Source organism: Drepanopeziza brunnea (assembly GCF_022702325.1).
Source record: "Drepanopeziza brunnea f. sp. 'multigermtubi' strain 214-2 chromosome Unknown ctg5, whole genome shotgun sequence".
In the NCBI taxonomy this organism is placed as follows: domain Eukaryota; kingdom Fungi; phylum Ascomycota; class Leotiomycetes; order Helotiales; family Drepanopezizaceae; genus Drepanopeziza; species Drepanopeziza brunnea.
In genome coordinates, this window is record NW_027094068.1 from 2,076,960 (window position 1) to 2,093,720 (window position 16,761).

Below are 16,761 nucleotides of genomic sequence, written 5' to 3' on the forward strand. Positions count from 1 at the left end.
CATCTTTGACTCTTTGCCATCACCATCCAGCGTCAAGTTTCTCTCAACGAAGAAGATCCACGAAACCGAGCGCTTGCTGCGCCGTCAACCGCCAAAATGAGTGACGCCCAGGCAAATGAGGCTGAGAAGAACATCGAGATCTGGAAGGTGAAGAAATTGATCAAGCGCCTCGAGGCTGCCCGAGGAAATGGAACTTCCATGATCTCTCTCATCATTCGTGAGCATCGCAGTCTAGTCTCTTGGAATGGAATTTGACTTGAAGAATAGCGCCCAAGGACCAGGTGTCCCGAGCAGCAAAGATGTTGGCAGAAGAATACGTATGCTCTATTTTTGTTCTATTTGTCGGAATATTGCTGAGGCTCTTACAGGGAACCGCATCCAACATCAAATCCCGTGTCAACCGTCAATCCGTCCTGTCTGCCATCACCTCTACCCAACAAAGACTCAAGTTGTACAACAAAGTCCCTCCAAATGGGTTGATCGTCTATTGCGGAGAAATCTTGACTTCCGAGGGCAAGGAGAGAAAGGTCAACATCGATTTCGAACCATTTAAGCCTATCAATACATCCCTGTACCTCTGTGATAACAAATTTCATACAGAGGCTTTGGCTGAGTTGATGGAGTCAGACCAGAAATTTGGATTCATCATCATGGATGGTAACGGAGCTCTCTTTGGAACCTTGAGTGGTAACACAAGAGATGTGATCCACAAGTTCTCTGTCGATCTACCAAAGAAGCACGGCCGTGGTGGACAATCTGCCCTTCGTTTCGCTCGTCTCAGAGAAGAGAAGCGCCACAATTATGTTCGTAAGGTTGCTGAACTGGCTGTACAGAATTTCATTACAGCCGACAAGGTCAATGTTGCTGGTATCATCTTGGCTGGTTCTGCAGATTTCAAGAATGACTTGAACCAGTCAGATCTGTTTGACAACCGCCTCGCGACCAAGGTCATTAAGGTTGTTGATGTTTCCTACGGAGGAGAAAATGGCTTCAATCAAGCAATTGAACTTTCTGCAGAGACTCTCAGCAACGTCAAGTTTATCCAGGAGAAGAAGCTCATTGGCAAGTACTTTGAGGAAATCAGTACAGATTCTGGACGCATCTGCTACGGTGTTGAGGATACTTTGAAGGCGTTGGAGCTCGGAGCCGTCGAGATTCTGATCGTATTCGAGAATCTGGAGATCAACCGATGGACCTTGAAGAATGCTGCCGGAAATCTGACTATCCTACACACCACTAAGGCTCAGGAAGCTGGCGACAGAGAGCAATTCATGGACAGGGAGACCGGACAGGAAATGGAAGTCGTCAGCCAGGAATCTTTCCTCGAGTGGATCGCCGAGAAGTACAAGGATTTTGGTGCTACCTTGGAGTTTGTTTCCGATCGCTCTAGTGAAGGAAACCAGTTCGTCAAGGGCTTTGGTGGTATTGGCGGACTTCTCCGATACAAAGTCAACTTCGAACAGTTGGCTGAAGTTGATGACGATGATGACTACTATGACGGTATGTGCTGTAGCTATGTATTGTGGAGCTTGGACTGACTCTGTGATAGATTGACAGTCCGATGCCCTCGCATCAGGCGAGGAATCAACTGTAGTCGTACCATCCAATCAGAATCTGTCACCCCGCCCCAGTGCCGCGCCGCAGATTCGACAGCAGCCTGCTCCCGTAGGCTCGCGCCAGAGACGTGCTATCAACAAGCCCAGCCCTCTCCGGTCCGTCACGATGGCTACTTAAGTTGAAGACTCCTAACGCAGAGGTAGGCGTACCCTGTTACCCAAGGAAATATATACTGAATTTCTGTTATAGAATGATGACTCGAACGTTTTGGGGACGCAAAAATGTTCGGCGACGGAAAGTGTGTGTTTGGAGTTACGCAAGACAAATTGCTTTTATCAGGGTCCAGTTGGTTTTGATACTTTGCTACGCAACCCGAATTGACACTTTATTCGGATAAATCAAAGACAACAGTTGCAATTCAAGAATCATTTGGCCCAGAAGAATACTTACATTGCAAGTTGCTCGATGACAGTGCTTGTTACAATCAATCGCCTGGCCTGATATCAAGCTGGACTTTTTGTTGGAACTTTTGATAATGTGTTTTACATAGCACCGTCTGGACTTCCGTTGCCGCATCTAGTGATGCAAGAATTAAAATCAAGCCCTGTCCTTTCAGTAATGGAGTTGACCTCAGAACTTTTGGGGCCTTTCCCTACAGTATTACACCTCTGCTATTTCTCGGTGGCACCTTCCACAGGGCGCCGGTGCCGGAATTTCCCCCAGTTCAGAAGCGACTGAGTCGACGGCTAAATTCCTTGCTCAGTCGTGAAATTTTCTCTCTGCCTATACATACTACTATCGGAGTTCTACAAATCCCAGTCTCAGAACTCTTTAGAACTTCAAACATGGCGCAACGCTCAGCATCTCCTCGTAGACGACTATGCTTAGAATGCCAGTTCGGCGTTCTGAACATCAGCAAGACAATGTACAAGACGATCAACCTCTCAAAAAGCATTTGCAACTCGACTCAATCCAGATTCACGACTCGAGAGGCTAAGCTTACACTTCGCACAGGTCCCGATTACGACTACAACAAGGGCACTCCAGATCCCGGTGAGGTCTTACAGGAGAGCGCCCAGCATTTTGAGGAGGTGAAAGTGATGATTGCGAGCATGAACGATCTCGACTTGACCTACGAAGAGCACCCTGTCGAAACAATAGTGCAAATGATTTTCACCAGCAACAACATGGAGAATACCGGCTCCAGCCACCCCGTTACGCGAAGACTTTGCCGGGGAAATCTTCGCCGGGAACCAGGTCGCGGAGTCCACAGGAGAGAGCGAGACGAGCAGCATGAGGAGGACATGGTCTCGCCCCGGAGGGAGGTGCGACTGGCACGGATGCCGTCTCTCGATCCGGACCACAAGTCATCCAACACGCATGCATATGCTCTCGAATATCCGACATGTCGCACGGCTGTCAAGGGGGAGAGGGTCTTCCAGCGAGCATTCATTCTCTTGGACACCCCGGAGATTCCTCATGGACGACGACATATCGACGCCGAACACGAGGCGAGGAGTACGTCCAGATGGACGGACTACGTCCACCCACGACCGCGGGACCGCCCAAGATCGAAGGGCCCATCGATCTTCCCGCCCCCGAGAGATGATCTGCGATGTCGCATTCTGGCCGTCGAAGACTATTTCGGCAAGGAAGGAATCGGCGACCGCGCGCGGCAAGCAAGCTTCGACAGGAAGAGAGTACTTGTCCGAACCAATCGAGAGGCGGATCCAGCATCCAAGAAAGAATATGCGGGCAGCAGCACACACGCGACGGAGAAGTTCATGCGTGCCCTTGGGTGCCCGCGCAGCTCTAGCGACCTACACCAAAGATCACGCCAATACCCGCCGAAAGCCAACCGTCAATTAATTGCCCACTGGGAAACACCAGCGGAAGTGGCAGAGGGAGGAAAGAAAGCTGGATGGATGGATGGATGTCAAGAGTATGTTGTACACAACAGAAGCATGCCACAATCCCCATGACAGGAAAAAATTACACCTTCCGATGGGGGAAATCTGGGACGCGATACTCCCGGTTGGATTTTTGGTAGCGTTCCCCCCCGGGAGAGAATCCTGGGGGGGAAAGGATTCCTTCTCCTTTCTCGGTTCGAACATTTAAAAATATATAAATATATATATGTATATATATATATATATATATTTCTAATAAGATGTTGAAAGTCTTTTCATGGGAGAAACAAAATCATATTCCCACTCCCAAATGATCAAGCACATTCCAATGATCCGAGAACATTCTTGTCATTTTTCACACACACACACACACACACATATATACAAAACCAGTCATACCATCTAAAATCTAATATGGGCTCATTCGTCATTTGTTAAAACATCCCCCCCCCCCCCCCCCCCCCCTTTTTTTCTTCTTCTTCTTCTTCTTCTCCTTTTTTTTTTTTTTTTTTTTTTTTTTTTTTTTTTTTTTTTTTTCAAAAAGATCCCACCATCGCTGAAATTGTCCCAGGGCACCCCGAAGACCTGTCCTTCTTTTTACTTGTACGCTTGCTAATCGGAGAGGGATGGAGAGAGGGGTAACGTGTCGATGCTTTACGGGTATATCGACTTGCATATGTGACTTTTGGCCATGGTAAAAAACATTGAATGTTCGTGTTAAGAGGCAGTCAGTCAGTTGAAGGCGGAAGTTTTAGCAGAGGTGTACGCACGCACAGATCGTGGGATGGTGGAACAAGGACAGGAAGAATATCAAGAGCAACCTCCTGAGGAATGCATTGTGTTTATCTAGAAGCCGAGTAGGAGTTAAGAGTAGGTTCATCAAGAGGGAGGACATCCGCATAGGCAGTCTCACCAAATCGAGAAACGGGACGGGAATTGGAAAAAAACTTTTACTATCGAGATGTCTCGCAATTGATCTATCATACAGCGAGGGCCGGGCACCCCACTTCAAAAAGAATTCTATGATCGAGAAGTATGCCATGGTACGAAACAGCTTCCGCTCCGACCATGTCTAATACCTGAACAATAAAGCAGCAATTCCGATGAGAGCAAAGAAAGAAATTACTAGAGGTGAACCACAATGCAAGTGGAAGAATGTGGGAACCAAAGACATTTGACCCTCTCCCCCAGACCAACCACCAACGCCAGAACGACCTATGAATGCCTTGTCGTCAAGTCCGAGAGAATGATCCTGGGAATCTATGCTGCGTTCGAGGATGGGCGATGATCGATCGTATCACTTGGATGTGATGCAATGGGGCTCTTACCAACGCCTTCCACCGCCAAGCGGGGCAGAATTGGAAGAGGTGAAACCTCCTACCATCGACCTTGTTAGTCCCATCAGCGATGGAACGAGATTAAGAAAAGATTGATCAAAACTCACCACGGCCACCGCCACCTCCACGACCTCCACGGTATCCACCACCTCCTCCGTATCGGCCACCACCACCTCCTCCTCCATACCGGGCCATCTCGGCGAGACGGGGATCGATCTGTTGCTTGGCCTCGGTGAGAACGTTAACGAGATCACGAGCCTGCTTAGAGTCTGTTCGTAGTTAGCAAGTACAGATCAAGGAGGAAAATCGGGGAGCTCACTGTCAGTGGTGAAGAAGGTAATGGCAGTTCCCTTTGCACCGGCACGACCAGTACGGCCAATACGATGGATGTAATCCTCCGAATTGTTAGGGTAGTCATAGTTCAACACATGAGTAATGTTGCGGACATCTTCATTGAAGGGTTAGCAAGAGCAGGAAAAGTGTATAGCAACGTTCCAGGGCGGCTATTGAAGAGGCTGCATTTAAATGCATCCAATTCTCTCTCTGCATCTGACATGTGTACTGTCCATTGCGGGTTTAATGCCAGGGATGGTGATCCACACATCCAGGTCCTCTTGGTTTGGGAGTCTTGGAGACAACTTGATCGAATCAAGAGATGCCAATTCCACACCTCGTAGAAGGGAGAGTACTACTGAGTTTGGAATTACTAGTGTTGCATGAGACATGCCACACCGCAGATCCAAGACACCCGGTTTCAGAGAACCGAAAGACACGAAAGAACCCGGGCATAATAATAACGCAATCTAGAAAGCGCCGGAGCGTTGAGAGTAAAGCACTACTGTGTAGGCGACTGGACGTTGCAATATAGGGGGAGGGAGTTTCAATCATACCGATACCACGAGAAGCCACATCAGTGGCAACCATGATGGGACTCTTGCCTGTCTTGAATTCGTTCAAAACCCAATCACGCTCGTTTTGTTGCTTGTCTCCGTGGATAGCTGGAAGCATAGTTAGTATGTGTTTGACATGCTTGATATGGCAACTCACAAAGCGCGGGCCAACCGTCCTGTCTAAGGAAACGTGTGATATCGTCAGCAACACGCTTAGTTCCAGTGAAGATCAAGATCTTGTTGTCCTTATCCTCCATGATCTTCTCCAGGTGCTTGGTCATCTTGTCACGCTTCTCAAACTCCGAAACGACCTCAACGATTTGGGTAATTCTGTGGTTAGCAGAGAGCTCCATAGAGCCAATATTGACCTGGATGAAGTTGTTCAGGTAGTCGGAGGCAAGAGCTCGGACCTCCTTTGGCCATGTAGCAGACCACATGCAAGTCTGTCTGTCAGGGCGAATTTGTCCAAGGATCTTGCGGATTTGAGGCTCGAAACCCATATCCAACATACGATCAGCCTCGTCGAGAACGAGGTAAGTAACGCGACGGAGGTTGGTCTTTCCGGACTCGAGCATGTCGATGAGACGGCCTGGGGTAGCAATGCAAACCTCAACTCCCTTGGCGAGATCACGGATCTGTCCTCCTTTAGGGACACCACCGTAGACACAGGTGTTGCGGATGCGAGATGACTTTCCGAACTTGGTGATTTCCTGTTGAATTTGGACGGCCAACTCGCGGGTTGGGGCGAGGACCAAGACGATAGGACCGTCACCAGGAGCAAGCAGTGGTTGAGCGTTGATGTGGACGATGGCTGGAAGACAGTAGGTCAAAGTCTTTCCCGATCCAGTCTCGGCAATGCCGACAACGTCACGTCCGGAGAGGGCCATGGGCCAACCCTGAGATTGAATAGCGGTGGGTGCTGGAAAGCCTTGGGCCTTGACCTCGCTCATGACATACGCGGGGAAACCAGCCTCATCGAAGTTCTCCACGGGACGGGGGACGTCAGATCCTTGAACTGCGATGTTGTGGGAGGCTCTAAACTTCTGGACGTCAGCCTCGGAGCGGGCTGTGACCTGCGGGTCCTCCTTGTAGAAGGACTTCTCGAACTTGGGCATGGTGTTGAGATCTAAGAATCCGTCAGTCATGTTCTCCGCATGAAGGTACTGCGGCGATTTACCCCAGGCTTGCTTTTGAAGACCTGCACCAAGGTTAGACATTCGATCTCCGCCTCCTTGGCCACCACCATATCCTCCGCCCCCAGAGTAGCCATTTGTGTTTCCGCCATATCCACCGCCTCCGTATCCGCCGCCGCCGCCACCGCCATATCCGCCTCTTCAAATCAGTTAGCAAGTTGTACCGAGAGGACTAGAAGACAAATGAGACAGGTTACCTGCTTCTCGCGATAGAGGGAAAGACTGAGCTCAGAAGTGAGCTGGGGCCTTGTCGCCTCGCAACACAAGGAACAGGGTGCCCTGAACTTCACACAACAAATATCTAGACCGTAGGCTGTCATACCCGTTGGAATACGATGAGTTGGAGTAGTCGTTGCGACTATAGGAATCGCGGCTGCCATACCCTCCGCCGCCGCCTCGACCTCCTCCGCCGTAGCCACCGCCGCCGCCTTGGTATCCCGACATGATGCTGTGCGAGTCGTTCGTTCTTGTGAAAAGATTCGTATGAAATGCAATAGGTCGTAAGGTTAAGACCGCGATTGTTTTCTGCCTGCGACGTTCTCGAGTTGATGAGAGAGTGTGGTGCAGGTGCGATGTCGATGTCAGGATACTGTGTTGGGGAAGGAATGGAAAGGTGGAAGATTTGAAATGGGCTAATTGCAAATTTTTTGAATGGGCCACCCACGCTAGCGCCCAAAGCGGACTAGAAGTCTAAGAGCGATAAGCGAGGTGACGTTTTAGACTTTGAGAGAGGAATTCGAAGGTGCACGAGTCACGACAAGCAAATTAATCACGTGATAGCAGAGCGGTACTCTTTTCGTTCAAGTGCGAAAGAGGATATCGAATTGAAATTTCGGCTTCGAGGAATATCGAGAGCAAAATCTTGGCTCCGAAGACATTCAAACTTATCCATACAGAGTAGCTATTATGACACAACCAGCTGACTGGTGAATGCAGACCTTCTCATGTCAATCAATCCTCTTCATAAGAGTATGTGCGAGTCTCTACGAAGTGCTTCTCATCTGAGATATTTACTTTCTTTTTTGCCACCACGTTGCTTCTATTTCTGCCACGACGGTCACTATTCTGGTCCAATTTCTCCGGGTTTCCCAGTATCCAATGACGAAAATATTTAAGCCGCACAATGGCAATGTAAACGCGTTCTTCGTGGTTCTTGTTTATATGCCCCTCGCGCCCCCTCCTGCTACACATGCCCAGCACCCATATCCCAGAAGCCTGTTTCCATCTATCAAAACAGAGTAAGCACCAGCGAACCACCAGTAAGGTAAAAACTCACTCTCGTTGCATGGATGAATATTTTGACCAGCTCCTCGATCCTACTTGGTGACTGTAAAACCGCATTCCTTTCGATTGTTGCTTTAAACTGTCAGCGTCGATCCTGCTAGGCTGGTGACGTGACTCACCAGATCCAGTATCCACTGCTTCCACGTAGTCATCAGCAACATAATTCTGTATCCATTTCCAGTATATGTTTCCATCACGTTTTGTTTTGGGGTCTGCATGGAGGCGTTTAGCAATGACGCCGTAGCCGATCAAGCATGGTGCCAAGGCAATTTGAAGGGCAAACCAGTCTTGCGATTGCCCGATGTCGAGGACGTATCTACAGTCCGTCAGCCCAACTCAGCTTTGTTTGCATGGAGAAACTCACCTTGTGTAAGCGGTACATGCTATCTCGGATTTTCAGCTAGTCTGGAGATGTTTGTGACCGGAAAACATACCCTGACTTTCTTCTGTTGCCTCTATTTCTTCTCTCGTAACGCCAAATTCTTTGCAATAGGTGATGTGCAGTCCCATTTCATGATAGATATGGCCTACGATCTTGGCAGCCTAGAGGGGCATCAGTGCTGCAGAGGCATCTCTGGCATGGATGACATACCGCTGCGATGTCTGCGATTGTCTTGGCCTTGTAAGCGGCCAAGGAGTTGGCTCTGGCAAATTGAACCTGGCCTGTTAAATTTGACCTCGTCAGATTGGGCCGGGGCTCAAACCAAAAACAGATAGTCCTGAATGAGGTAGTATTTGAAAGATTCCACAGGCAGTGTACCGTCACCAAGCCCAGCGACAAAGGCATGCTCAGTGTGTTCTTTCCAAGGCTCTTGAACATCTGGCCGTTCTAGAACATACTCTAGAAAGCGATTACTGCACCGATATCAGCTGAGTAGCCTCAAATACTTGCATGTGAGGCGTACGGTGTAAATGGCAAGGTGTACGTTGAATGGAAGTGGTTGATCGGCCCATTCCCTTGTCCAAGGTCCGTGGAGGTCTTGATACCCGCTTCAACGTATGCGCAGGCTCTCTTCACCGCTTGCACCATACTCAATCGATTCGCAAGATTGGATGCAACAGCAGCTAGAAAACGTCAGGAATTGTTCAATATGGATGAGAGTACACTTGCATGCTAGCGAGCAGCCTGTACCGTGGGTATTCTTCGATACCTGGTACGGCTTTTCTATTTTCGTCACCTCGTCTTCGCCGTAGAGAATATCGATCATCAGCTCCTTTTCAGCGTCCGTTGTTGCTACACTGCCATCCTTTTTGAATGGTAGATGACCCCCCTTCACCAGCACGTACTTCGGCCCGAGAGCCTGCACGGCTTTGGCAATGGTGATCAAATCTTCCACGTTCTTGGGTTGAGCTGTGGGGTTGCCTCTGGCGGAAAGCAGCAGCAATGCTTCCGGCACGTTCGGGGTGAGAATTGTAGCGATGGGAAGGAGATGCTCGCAAAGTTCCCACACAGCTTCTGGGGGTAGAAGCTGATGACCACTGGTTGATACCATTACCTGCATCTGTCAGCATGATCCTCGCTCTCAATTTGACGCGCAGTTTTTGCAGACAGGATCGATGACAGCTTTAGTCACGTGGTGTTCTCTGATCGAGTCTGCCACAATCCTGATAGTCTCGGCTGAAGCAAGCATTCCTGTCAAGGTCAGAACTACCCAGGATGTAATTTTTGTGGTTGAGCAAACGGCTGGACCTAAGAGGACGAGGTTATACCAGTCTTCACAACATCGACGCCGATGTCAGTGACAGATGCGTCGATCAACTTCTTGACGAACTCTGGAGGGGTGCAATGTATATCGATGACTCCGAGGGTGTTCTGGGCTGTCAAAGCAGTCGTAGCAGTCATGGCATAGCAATCATGGGCTGCGATGACTTTCTGGTCTGCTTCCAGTCCACTGGAAGAACACAAAAATGGTCAGCGGATAAGAGGACATGTCGAAATCAGCTTCAGGGATTCTCACGCTCCCCCGGAACTATCTGAGCCGGCAATAACAAGCACTCGTCCTTTAGCCATGTTTGTTTTCCAAATAGGCGAGATTCAGACTGACAGTGGAAGAAGGGCAGAAGGATCTGCGTCGAAAGACAATGCTCTTATGTAAGCGAGTCCCACCAAGACCTCCGCAGCCGGGCGACAACGACCAGACCAGACTTCAACACTGCATCAGCGGCACTTAATAGAAATGTTTCGGAGCCAAGTCAAGTCAACCTGCGTAAGAATGCAGTCAAATCCACAATCAATAAATTGAATTAACCTTTACGAAGGGGTTTCGAACCCAACTAACTCGTTGCCCAATTCAGCCGAATCCGGTACCGTATTTGCACGAAAACGGCGCCGACGACGATGATGATGGTTTAATAAGAGCCATACAGCGCCAAGCCCAAGCCTGTCAATACTTTATATTGAAGAATCTTCGAGGTTTGCAAGAAGTCTTCAGGATAGACGATTACAAAGGTGCATGACACAAGACACTTTTCCATGCCAATTCCCCGGAATCAGTAGCACTATGGAGAACGAGAAGCGCATCCTCTCTGGGACACTCGGATGGATCCATGAAGCACTTCCAAAAACCTCAAGCACACACCCATTTCCGCCCCCTGCCACAGTTGTCCTACGCCACCAAACACACAGACAGACGTACCGTATGCAACTCTCGATTGACATCCTAACACGCCCAGATTCCGCCTCCAAAGCTGGAAAGACGTGCTGCCAGACCGACTGGGATGGCCGAACCTTCCTCGCTCGGTGGAATTGTAAAAAAGGTGCAGCTGAGGCCATCTGCAGAAGACCCACGCGGACCAGGAACTCGATAGTACTCTATCGGTTTATTCATTCATTCATCCGAAGCTCAACGCGCACAGCCTCTTCGCCGCATCCTGCCCCAAGTGTCAATGTCACTCGCTCGAGCTCCGTAGGGTCTGCGCTCTAGCCGTCAACGGTGTTTGCCAGGAGCCAGGCAACCTATCCCGATCTGATAACCAGAACCAACGCATGTTACAGTGCCTCTCAACGAGAATACTATCTATCTATCTATCTATCGACCTTCCTTGTATGCATACGGTACATCTCCTCACCTACTTACCCTACCCTACCCTACCCTACCCTACCCCCACCTCCGCCGACTTCTATTTGGCGCCTTTCGACCTTCTCTTCGTCCGTCAGATCCACCACAAACACACACACACACACACAAAAATCCATTCATTAGGCATTTTCACAACAGTATTCCTTCATCACAAACACCTTCACAATCAAATCGGACGGCGCCTTATGCCTTCTTCTTCTTCTTCTTTCATTCATTCAATCATTCTTTCTTTCCTCCTTCTTCTATTCACACATACAGACCTACCGCCACACAACAGAGATATTATCGTCCAACGGTCATCTAAGCACCGCCCCCCAACCCAGAAAATCAATCCCCATCCCCCCAAACACCAATGCTATGCCATACATGATGAACTCCTGAGGAAAACCCAAAGCAAACGAGGAGCGCCAGAAGCCGCTTGGGTTCCCTCTTCCTTACAACGCCGAGAACTGGGAGACAATCCAACCATAATCCTGTGTTGTCCGGACATCCTGATTGTCGATATGATTATTATGCTTCGGCGAGCCAAAAAAAAGTCCATGTATCGCGGGTATCCATATTTCAACCCCTCTCTACCTCGGAAGCAGTCAAGCTCCCCGGGTCGGGCAGTTCCAGTCATCATCTATCCATCATAAACATCGCGCCCTCCGTATTCCTCAGGTCAAAACTCAGGCTATTCGCAGTCCCGGGTCGCTCCCCCTCACCATCTCTCTCCGGCACCATGTCTATCCTCCCATTCTCGTCCCGCTTTCCAGTTCCATGCTCTACGTCCCCGTTGATATTCATGGCAGGGGTCCTCGTATATACATGCGCATCGACTGGGTTCCCCAGCTCAATCTTCGGCGTCGTAGTGCCGAGAACGTGATCCAAAATCCCCATGTCAGACAACGCAGTCGCAGGTCGCATCGTCTCTTCGCTCAACATACTCTCGCCTTCAACACCGTAGCCCGGCGCACCGGCAGCTATCTTAGCGTTTCTTTCAAGAAACTGTGCGAGGCGGCCCATCTGGGTTTGCCAGCGGTCGTGCAAGACTCTGGCAACTTCGTCGATATCTTGGGGCGTTAGCTCGGGTTTTGCGGATTTCAAATGACCAACGCCAAAGGTGTTGAGAGTTCGGCGGACTGAGCTCTTGACATTGGAATCCTTGGAGGCTGATGCTGAACGAGACTCTCGCATGTCGGCATTGATCCGCTTCATGGATGTATTTTGATCATCCTCCAAGAATGGAAGGAACAAGATTTTCGTATTCTTAGCGAGAGCATTTACCAGAATGGTGAAGCCTTGGAGATTGATGTTGTTGTGCTCGCAGTAAACATGGGTGAGGCCTGTATCTGCTTCGATGACCGATGATAGAGTGTTTGCGCCTTCCAGACCGAGGTTCTGGTACATAATTCGCAATATCTTGAGAGTCTTGTTCTTCTTCAAGCCCTGCAGAGCGCTGTTGAGTCCGATTCCAAAGCGAGTGACTTCAAGATGTGCTTGCTCGCCTGAAATATCCAAGTCCTCCAATGTCTTGTTATCCTCAAATACTAATCTCATGGCCTCGCAGGTTTCCTCTCCTGCGTCGTATGGGAGAGACGCCTTCGAGATATCCAGGCAGCGAATTGTGGTGTTAGTTCGTAATGCTTGCAGCAGCTCCCTAAAGTGGTCTTCTTTCGCAAACTCAATCATGCGTAGGAATAGGTGGGTGGGGGCTTGATTAGCTCGGATAGCCTGGACGATTCCACCGATTCCTTTCTCCAGCCTGTTGGCACTAACATGCAGCTCAAGGTAGCGGACCTCGCCAGGCATTCTAGTCATAGAACGCATCAAGAGGGCGACATCGTCACCGTTCAAGCCACATTGGTCCAACTTGAGAACGTAGAGGTGGTCCGACATCTCGCTGGCCAAGTATCTCGATATTAACTCGATTGTATTCGCATTGAGCTAAAATGGATCAGCCAATATATACTCACGAACACAGAATAATAATTACCGCTACGTTGTCCAATACCAACTCCTGGAGCCTCCAAGTCATCAGTATCTCTGGAAGCACCAGTGGCTTATCTCCAGTGGTCCAGGTAGTCCTCGCAAGGTTAAGTTTTCTTAGTCTTGTAAACCGACTCATGGAAGTTCGAAACACTTCCAGATTGATTCGCCCAGGATTGTCCGAGAGGTTTATGTATTCTAATGTAGCATTTTGTCTGTCAAGATGTGTAATGATCTGCATGAGGCCTCTATCATCCAGCCCGCAATGAGAGCACTCAATAGCCCTAAGTTCTGCCTTTGACCTTTGCATAGCCGGGACCAGGGCCTCAAGATCAGTTTCTCCTAGCTCTATACCATTCAGGATGATCCAATTGACATTTGTGAGTTGGGCTTGGCACAGGGGGAGAAGGGCGGCCACAATCTCACATCCAGGGTCTTTGTCAACCTCGCTACCTTCGAAGTCAAAATTGTCTTTCGGCCGTCTCCGTGGCAGGCACTGGGTGAAATCCATTCTCCGGACCTTGCTTGATTTCAAAGCGAGGGCTTGTACTTCTTGGTACAGCAATGATTTGTTCTTCGGATTCAGGGCAAAGTACTTTTCGATAGATATACCACCCCGGGTCGAACATGCTGCGTGTTCGAACCCGTTATTGTCAATCGTGCCGTGCAAGGAGTGCAAATCAATATTTCGGAAAGAAATTGATCTGAAGAGGTCATTACACCGTAGACTCCGCATGACAGCCAGCAACTCCGCAACAGAATATTTCTTGGAATACTTCGGTGGCCACAGCCAGAATTCTGGTGCATCTTCGGCCTCGTAGTCCACCGCATACTGGACATTACCAGGACTGGTGTTATAGGCCAAGCAGTAAGCGGCAAGAGTCCTATCAAAAGAGTCGACTTGGTCGTCGTCGATAGGAAGGCCCATCTCGCAAGTATCAATAATGCGCCGAGGTCCGGAGTAATTGAAGTTGTGATCGTCCCAGAATGGTTTGAGATAACGCCAAGCTCGCAGAAGGGCGAAAGCAATATCAGGGCTTGCCGAAGCTGCCAGCTCGAGAACTTCTGGACCTTGCATTGGCTGCCGGAACCCCAGTTCAAACCGGTCATCTTCGTGGGTGACTCTCAAATCGAGCAGTGAGACTATACCCAACGAGGACCTACTGATCTTGACGTTGGAGATACGGCCGTTTGGCGAGTTGTATTCAGGAGGAGGTACCAAGTGGACTCTGTTCAGGCCAACTACCAAATAGAACACCGATGACCCTATCTTCTGCAAGTCGTCTGATGACCGTCCTGGTTTTGTCGTTGTTCTTCGAACCACTCGGAAGATCTGGAAGTGTTCAGAATCATAATCATCGACACCTTCCACAGCTGTAGCAAGATAGTGAACGACTCGTTCCGGAAATGGCTCTACCATCAGAAGTCTCGCTTTCTGCGCCGCTCCTCGAATGGAAGAGTGCCAAAGCTCTGCATCCTTGGGGTCGTGAAGCATAAGCTGAACCGAGCCAACTCCATGAGAATCTTCATCCAGCCATACGACCTCGGTAGTGAAGAAAGGCCGTCCATCCTCAATCCTGTATACTGTGACGATCTGTTTCAGGGGTATTTGGTTTTCATGCTCCGCTGAGGTATAAGAGTTGATCGACTGCACCTCCTGTAAGGAACCAATCGACGTGGTCGATGGATGGCGGGTCCCATTTGATCGTCCGTAGGGCATTGGAATAGAGGGGAAAGCCTCGTGTGCCCGAACCTGGCTCTTGAACCGCAGCAGATGGGTATCCGTCAACACCAGGTACTCCTTCTTCTTCCTAAACATGCCACTCGTAGTCTGGATCTCGCCATAAAAAAGGACCGTCCTGCTCGCCGAGAGTCCAGCTTGTATCTGCCCCTCTGTTTCCGGAGGAGTATTCGGTGTTCCGTATGCACTGTCGGTTTCCCCCTCATCAACCTGTGTGAGCGATCTCCTACCCAGCGATCCAAATATCGACGATGGTCGACTCTTCTGGAGAGTCTTTGATCGCACTTTCGAAGAATCGACCCAACCCGTCTTAATTGGGCTCACGGACCCGTCTGATAGTGGTTGCAGCAGATCGGGATTCGGAGAAGGGGCCAGGCTGAATAACGAGTTCCGCTTGCTCATCCTCTTCTTGTCCTTCTTCTCGGCATCTTCGACTGGGCCGAGCGTTATCTCGCTGTTGATTTGGGTGAGGCTACTCAGGGAAGCCCGGGAGAATATGTTGATGCTCTTCCGCCTGCCGGCATTTTTCTCCTTTTCCTTGGTAGGCGCCATAGCAGCACTCGATTTCGTGGAAAAAGGAAGGGCTGTCAAATTCGTAGGGCTGGCATTGGAAAATGGTTCAGTGGAGGCCAGGAATCGATTCCGAGTTTGGATATTTCAGTCTAGAGAAAGATGACCGTAGCGAGCAGATTGGTGGAGTGAGGTGAGGTCGGAACTGGCTGGCTGGCAGTGTCTGTCTGTCTGTCTGTCTGTCTGTCCGTCTGTATTTCGGTGCTGTAGAGTGTAGCGTAGTGTAGTGAAGGCAAGGTCCAGATGGAATCCGAATGGAGTAAGTCAAGCAAGTCAGTCAGTCAATCAGTCAGTCAGTCACCAATGGACCGCCGACCCAGTGAAGGATGAACGGACGAGGAGGAAGAAGTTCGTCGACGGGAGCTGAGGCGCGAATTCAGACGGCTACCACATCATTGGCCTACCAAGGTGTTATGATGTTGCTTTCGTCTCCTCCACGGGTAACGCAGGTACGGTACAGGGACAGGACGGGGGGGGAAGGGGGAATTAGGCGGAGAAAGAGCCTCAGCCTCAGAAACACACACACGGCACCGAAGCAAGAAAAGAGAAGAAATGAAGCAATTCGCAAACCCAGGCCGGCACGTGGATCCAGATCCCAGATACAAGATCCCAGATCCCAGATCCAGGCCAACACGGTCGCCGTAGTACGTACACCTGGCTGGCTGGGTAGATAAGTAGTACTGTATGTAGTATAAAACTAGTAATAGTAGGTAAGGTAGAGCGGTAGGAGGTTGTACAATTACATTACACCCAATCCGCATCCGCATCCGCATCCTCATCCTCCTCCTCCTCCACAAGTAAAAATGACGCACGGCCACTCGGTGATGGTTGTGATTGGAGAGCGGCTACCAGCACATCCCAGCCTGGTGCCCACGGGCAGGGCAGAAGAGACATGTTTACTACACGGGGCTCCCATGTTTAGAATACGAGCCAAGTTCCCAATCTAGAGATGGCTTCACTTACAGGTACCGGTACTACTAGTATCGTAGTATATGTACTTTGGTGCATATACGTAGTACGTAGTACGTAGTACGTACCGGTACCGTAGTACTCCGCACAGAGTATATGAATGAGCCTGTTATCGGCACAGCCCGGCTTATCGGATGGCTCGACCATACCATACAGTACTACCTACGTAAGGAACGCCATTGCTGATACCGGTAATTCTCAGTCGATGAGTTCCTGATTATCCTACCTACATACTACCGGTTTGTATGATGTCAAGAAGAAC

At 49.7% G+C, this 16,761-nt stretch overlaps 5 protein-coding genes across 6 annotated transcripts; 2 read left to right on the plus strand and 3 right to left on the minus strand.

Moving 5' to 3' along the window:
- Positions 1–96: 96 nt before the first annotated feature.
- Positions 97–1,938, plus strand: L3040_003908 (uncharacterized protein; the record flags this gene model as incomplete). Its single annotated transcript, XM_066156591.1, has 7 exons — positions 97–217; positions 268–317; positions 369–1,402; positions 1,464–1,500; positions 1,550–1,590; positions 1,699–1,756; positions 1,807–1,938. 7 exons carry the CDS (start codon positions 97–99, stop codon positions 1,936–1,938), a joined length of 1,473 nt encoding a protein of 490 aa, XP_066012170.1.
- A 464-nt stretch (positions 1,939–2,402) lies between these two features.
- On the plus strand, positions 2,403–3,539 carry L3040_003909 (uncharacterized protein; the record flags this gene model as incomplete). The annotated part of the gene is made up of 1 exon (XM_066156592.1): positions 2,403–3,539. The coding sequence occupies one exon, from the start codon at positions 2,403–2,405 to the stop codon at positions 3,537–3,539; it is 1,137 nt and encodes a 378-aa protein (XP_066012171.1).
- A 1,252-nt stretch (positions 3,540–4,791) lies between these two features.
- L3040_003910 (uncharacterized protein) lies at positions 4,792–7,331 on the minus strand (the record flags this gene model as incomplete). Of its 2 annotated transcripts, none has more annotated exons than XM_066156595.1 (7): positions 4,792–4,844; positions 4,912–5,073; positions 5,124–5,252; positions 5,695–5,802; positions 5,852–6,820; positions 6,872–7,026; positions 7,210–7,331. In XM_066156595.1, the coding sequence occupies 7 exons, from the start codon at positions 7,329–7,331 to the stop codon at positions 4,792–4,794; spliced, it is 1,698 nt and encodes a 565-aa protein (XP_066012173.1). The 2 variants fall into 2 exon arrangements, with proteins under 2 accessions (XP_066012173.1, XP_066012172.1); XM_066156594.1 differs by lacking the exon at positions 4,792–4,844 and adding an exon at positions 4,845–4,855.
- Positions 7,332–8,070: 739 nt separating this feature from the next.
- L3040_003911 (uncharacterized protein) lies at positions 8,071–10,182 on the minus strand (the record flags this gene model as incomplete). Its single annotated transcript, XM_066156596.1, has 12 exons — positions 8,071–8,112; positions 8,164–8,243; positions 8,291–8,487; positions 8,536–8,554; positions 8,606–8,714; positions 8,764–8,829; positions 8,876–9,026; positions 9,077–9,236; positions 9,283–9,667; positions 9,722–9,804; positions 9,882–10,063; positions 10,130–10,182. 12 exons carry the CDS (start codon positions 10,180–10,182, stop codon positions 8,071–8,073), a joined length of 1,527 nt encoding a protein of 508 aa, XP_066012174.1.
- Positions 10,183–11,869: 1,687 nt separating this feature from the next.
- On the minus strand, positions 11,870–15,512 carry L3040_003912 (uncharacterized protein; the record flags this gene model as incomplete). Its single annotated transcript, XM_007294910.1, has 2 exons — positions 11,870–13,177; positions 13,227–15,512. 2 exons carry the CDS (start codon positions 15,510–15,512, stop codon positions 11,870–11,872), a joined length of 3,594 nt encoding a protein of 1,197 aa, XP_007294972.1.
- Positions 15,513–16,761: the final 1,249 nt, after the last annotated feature.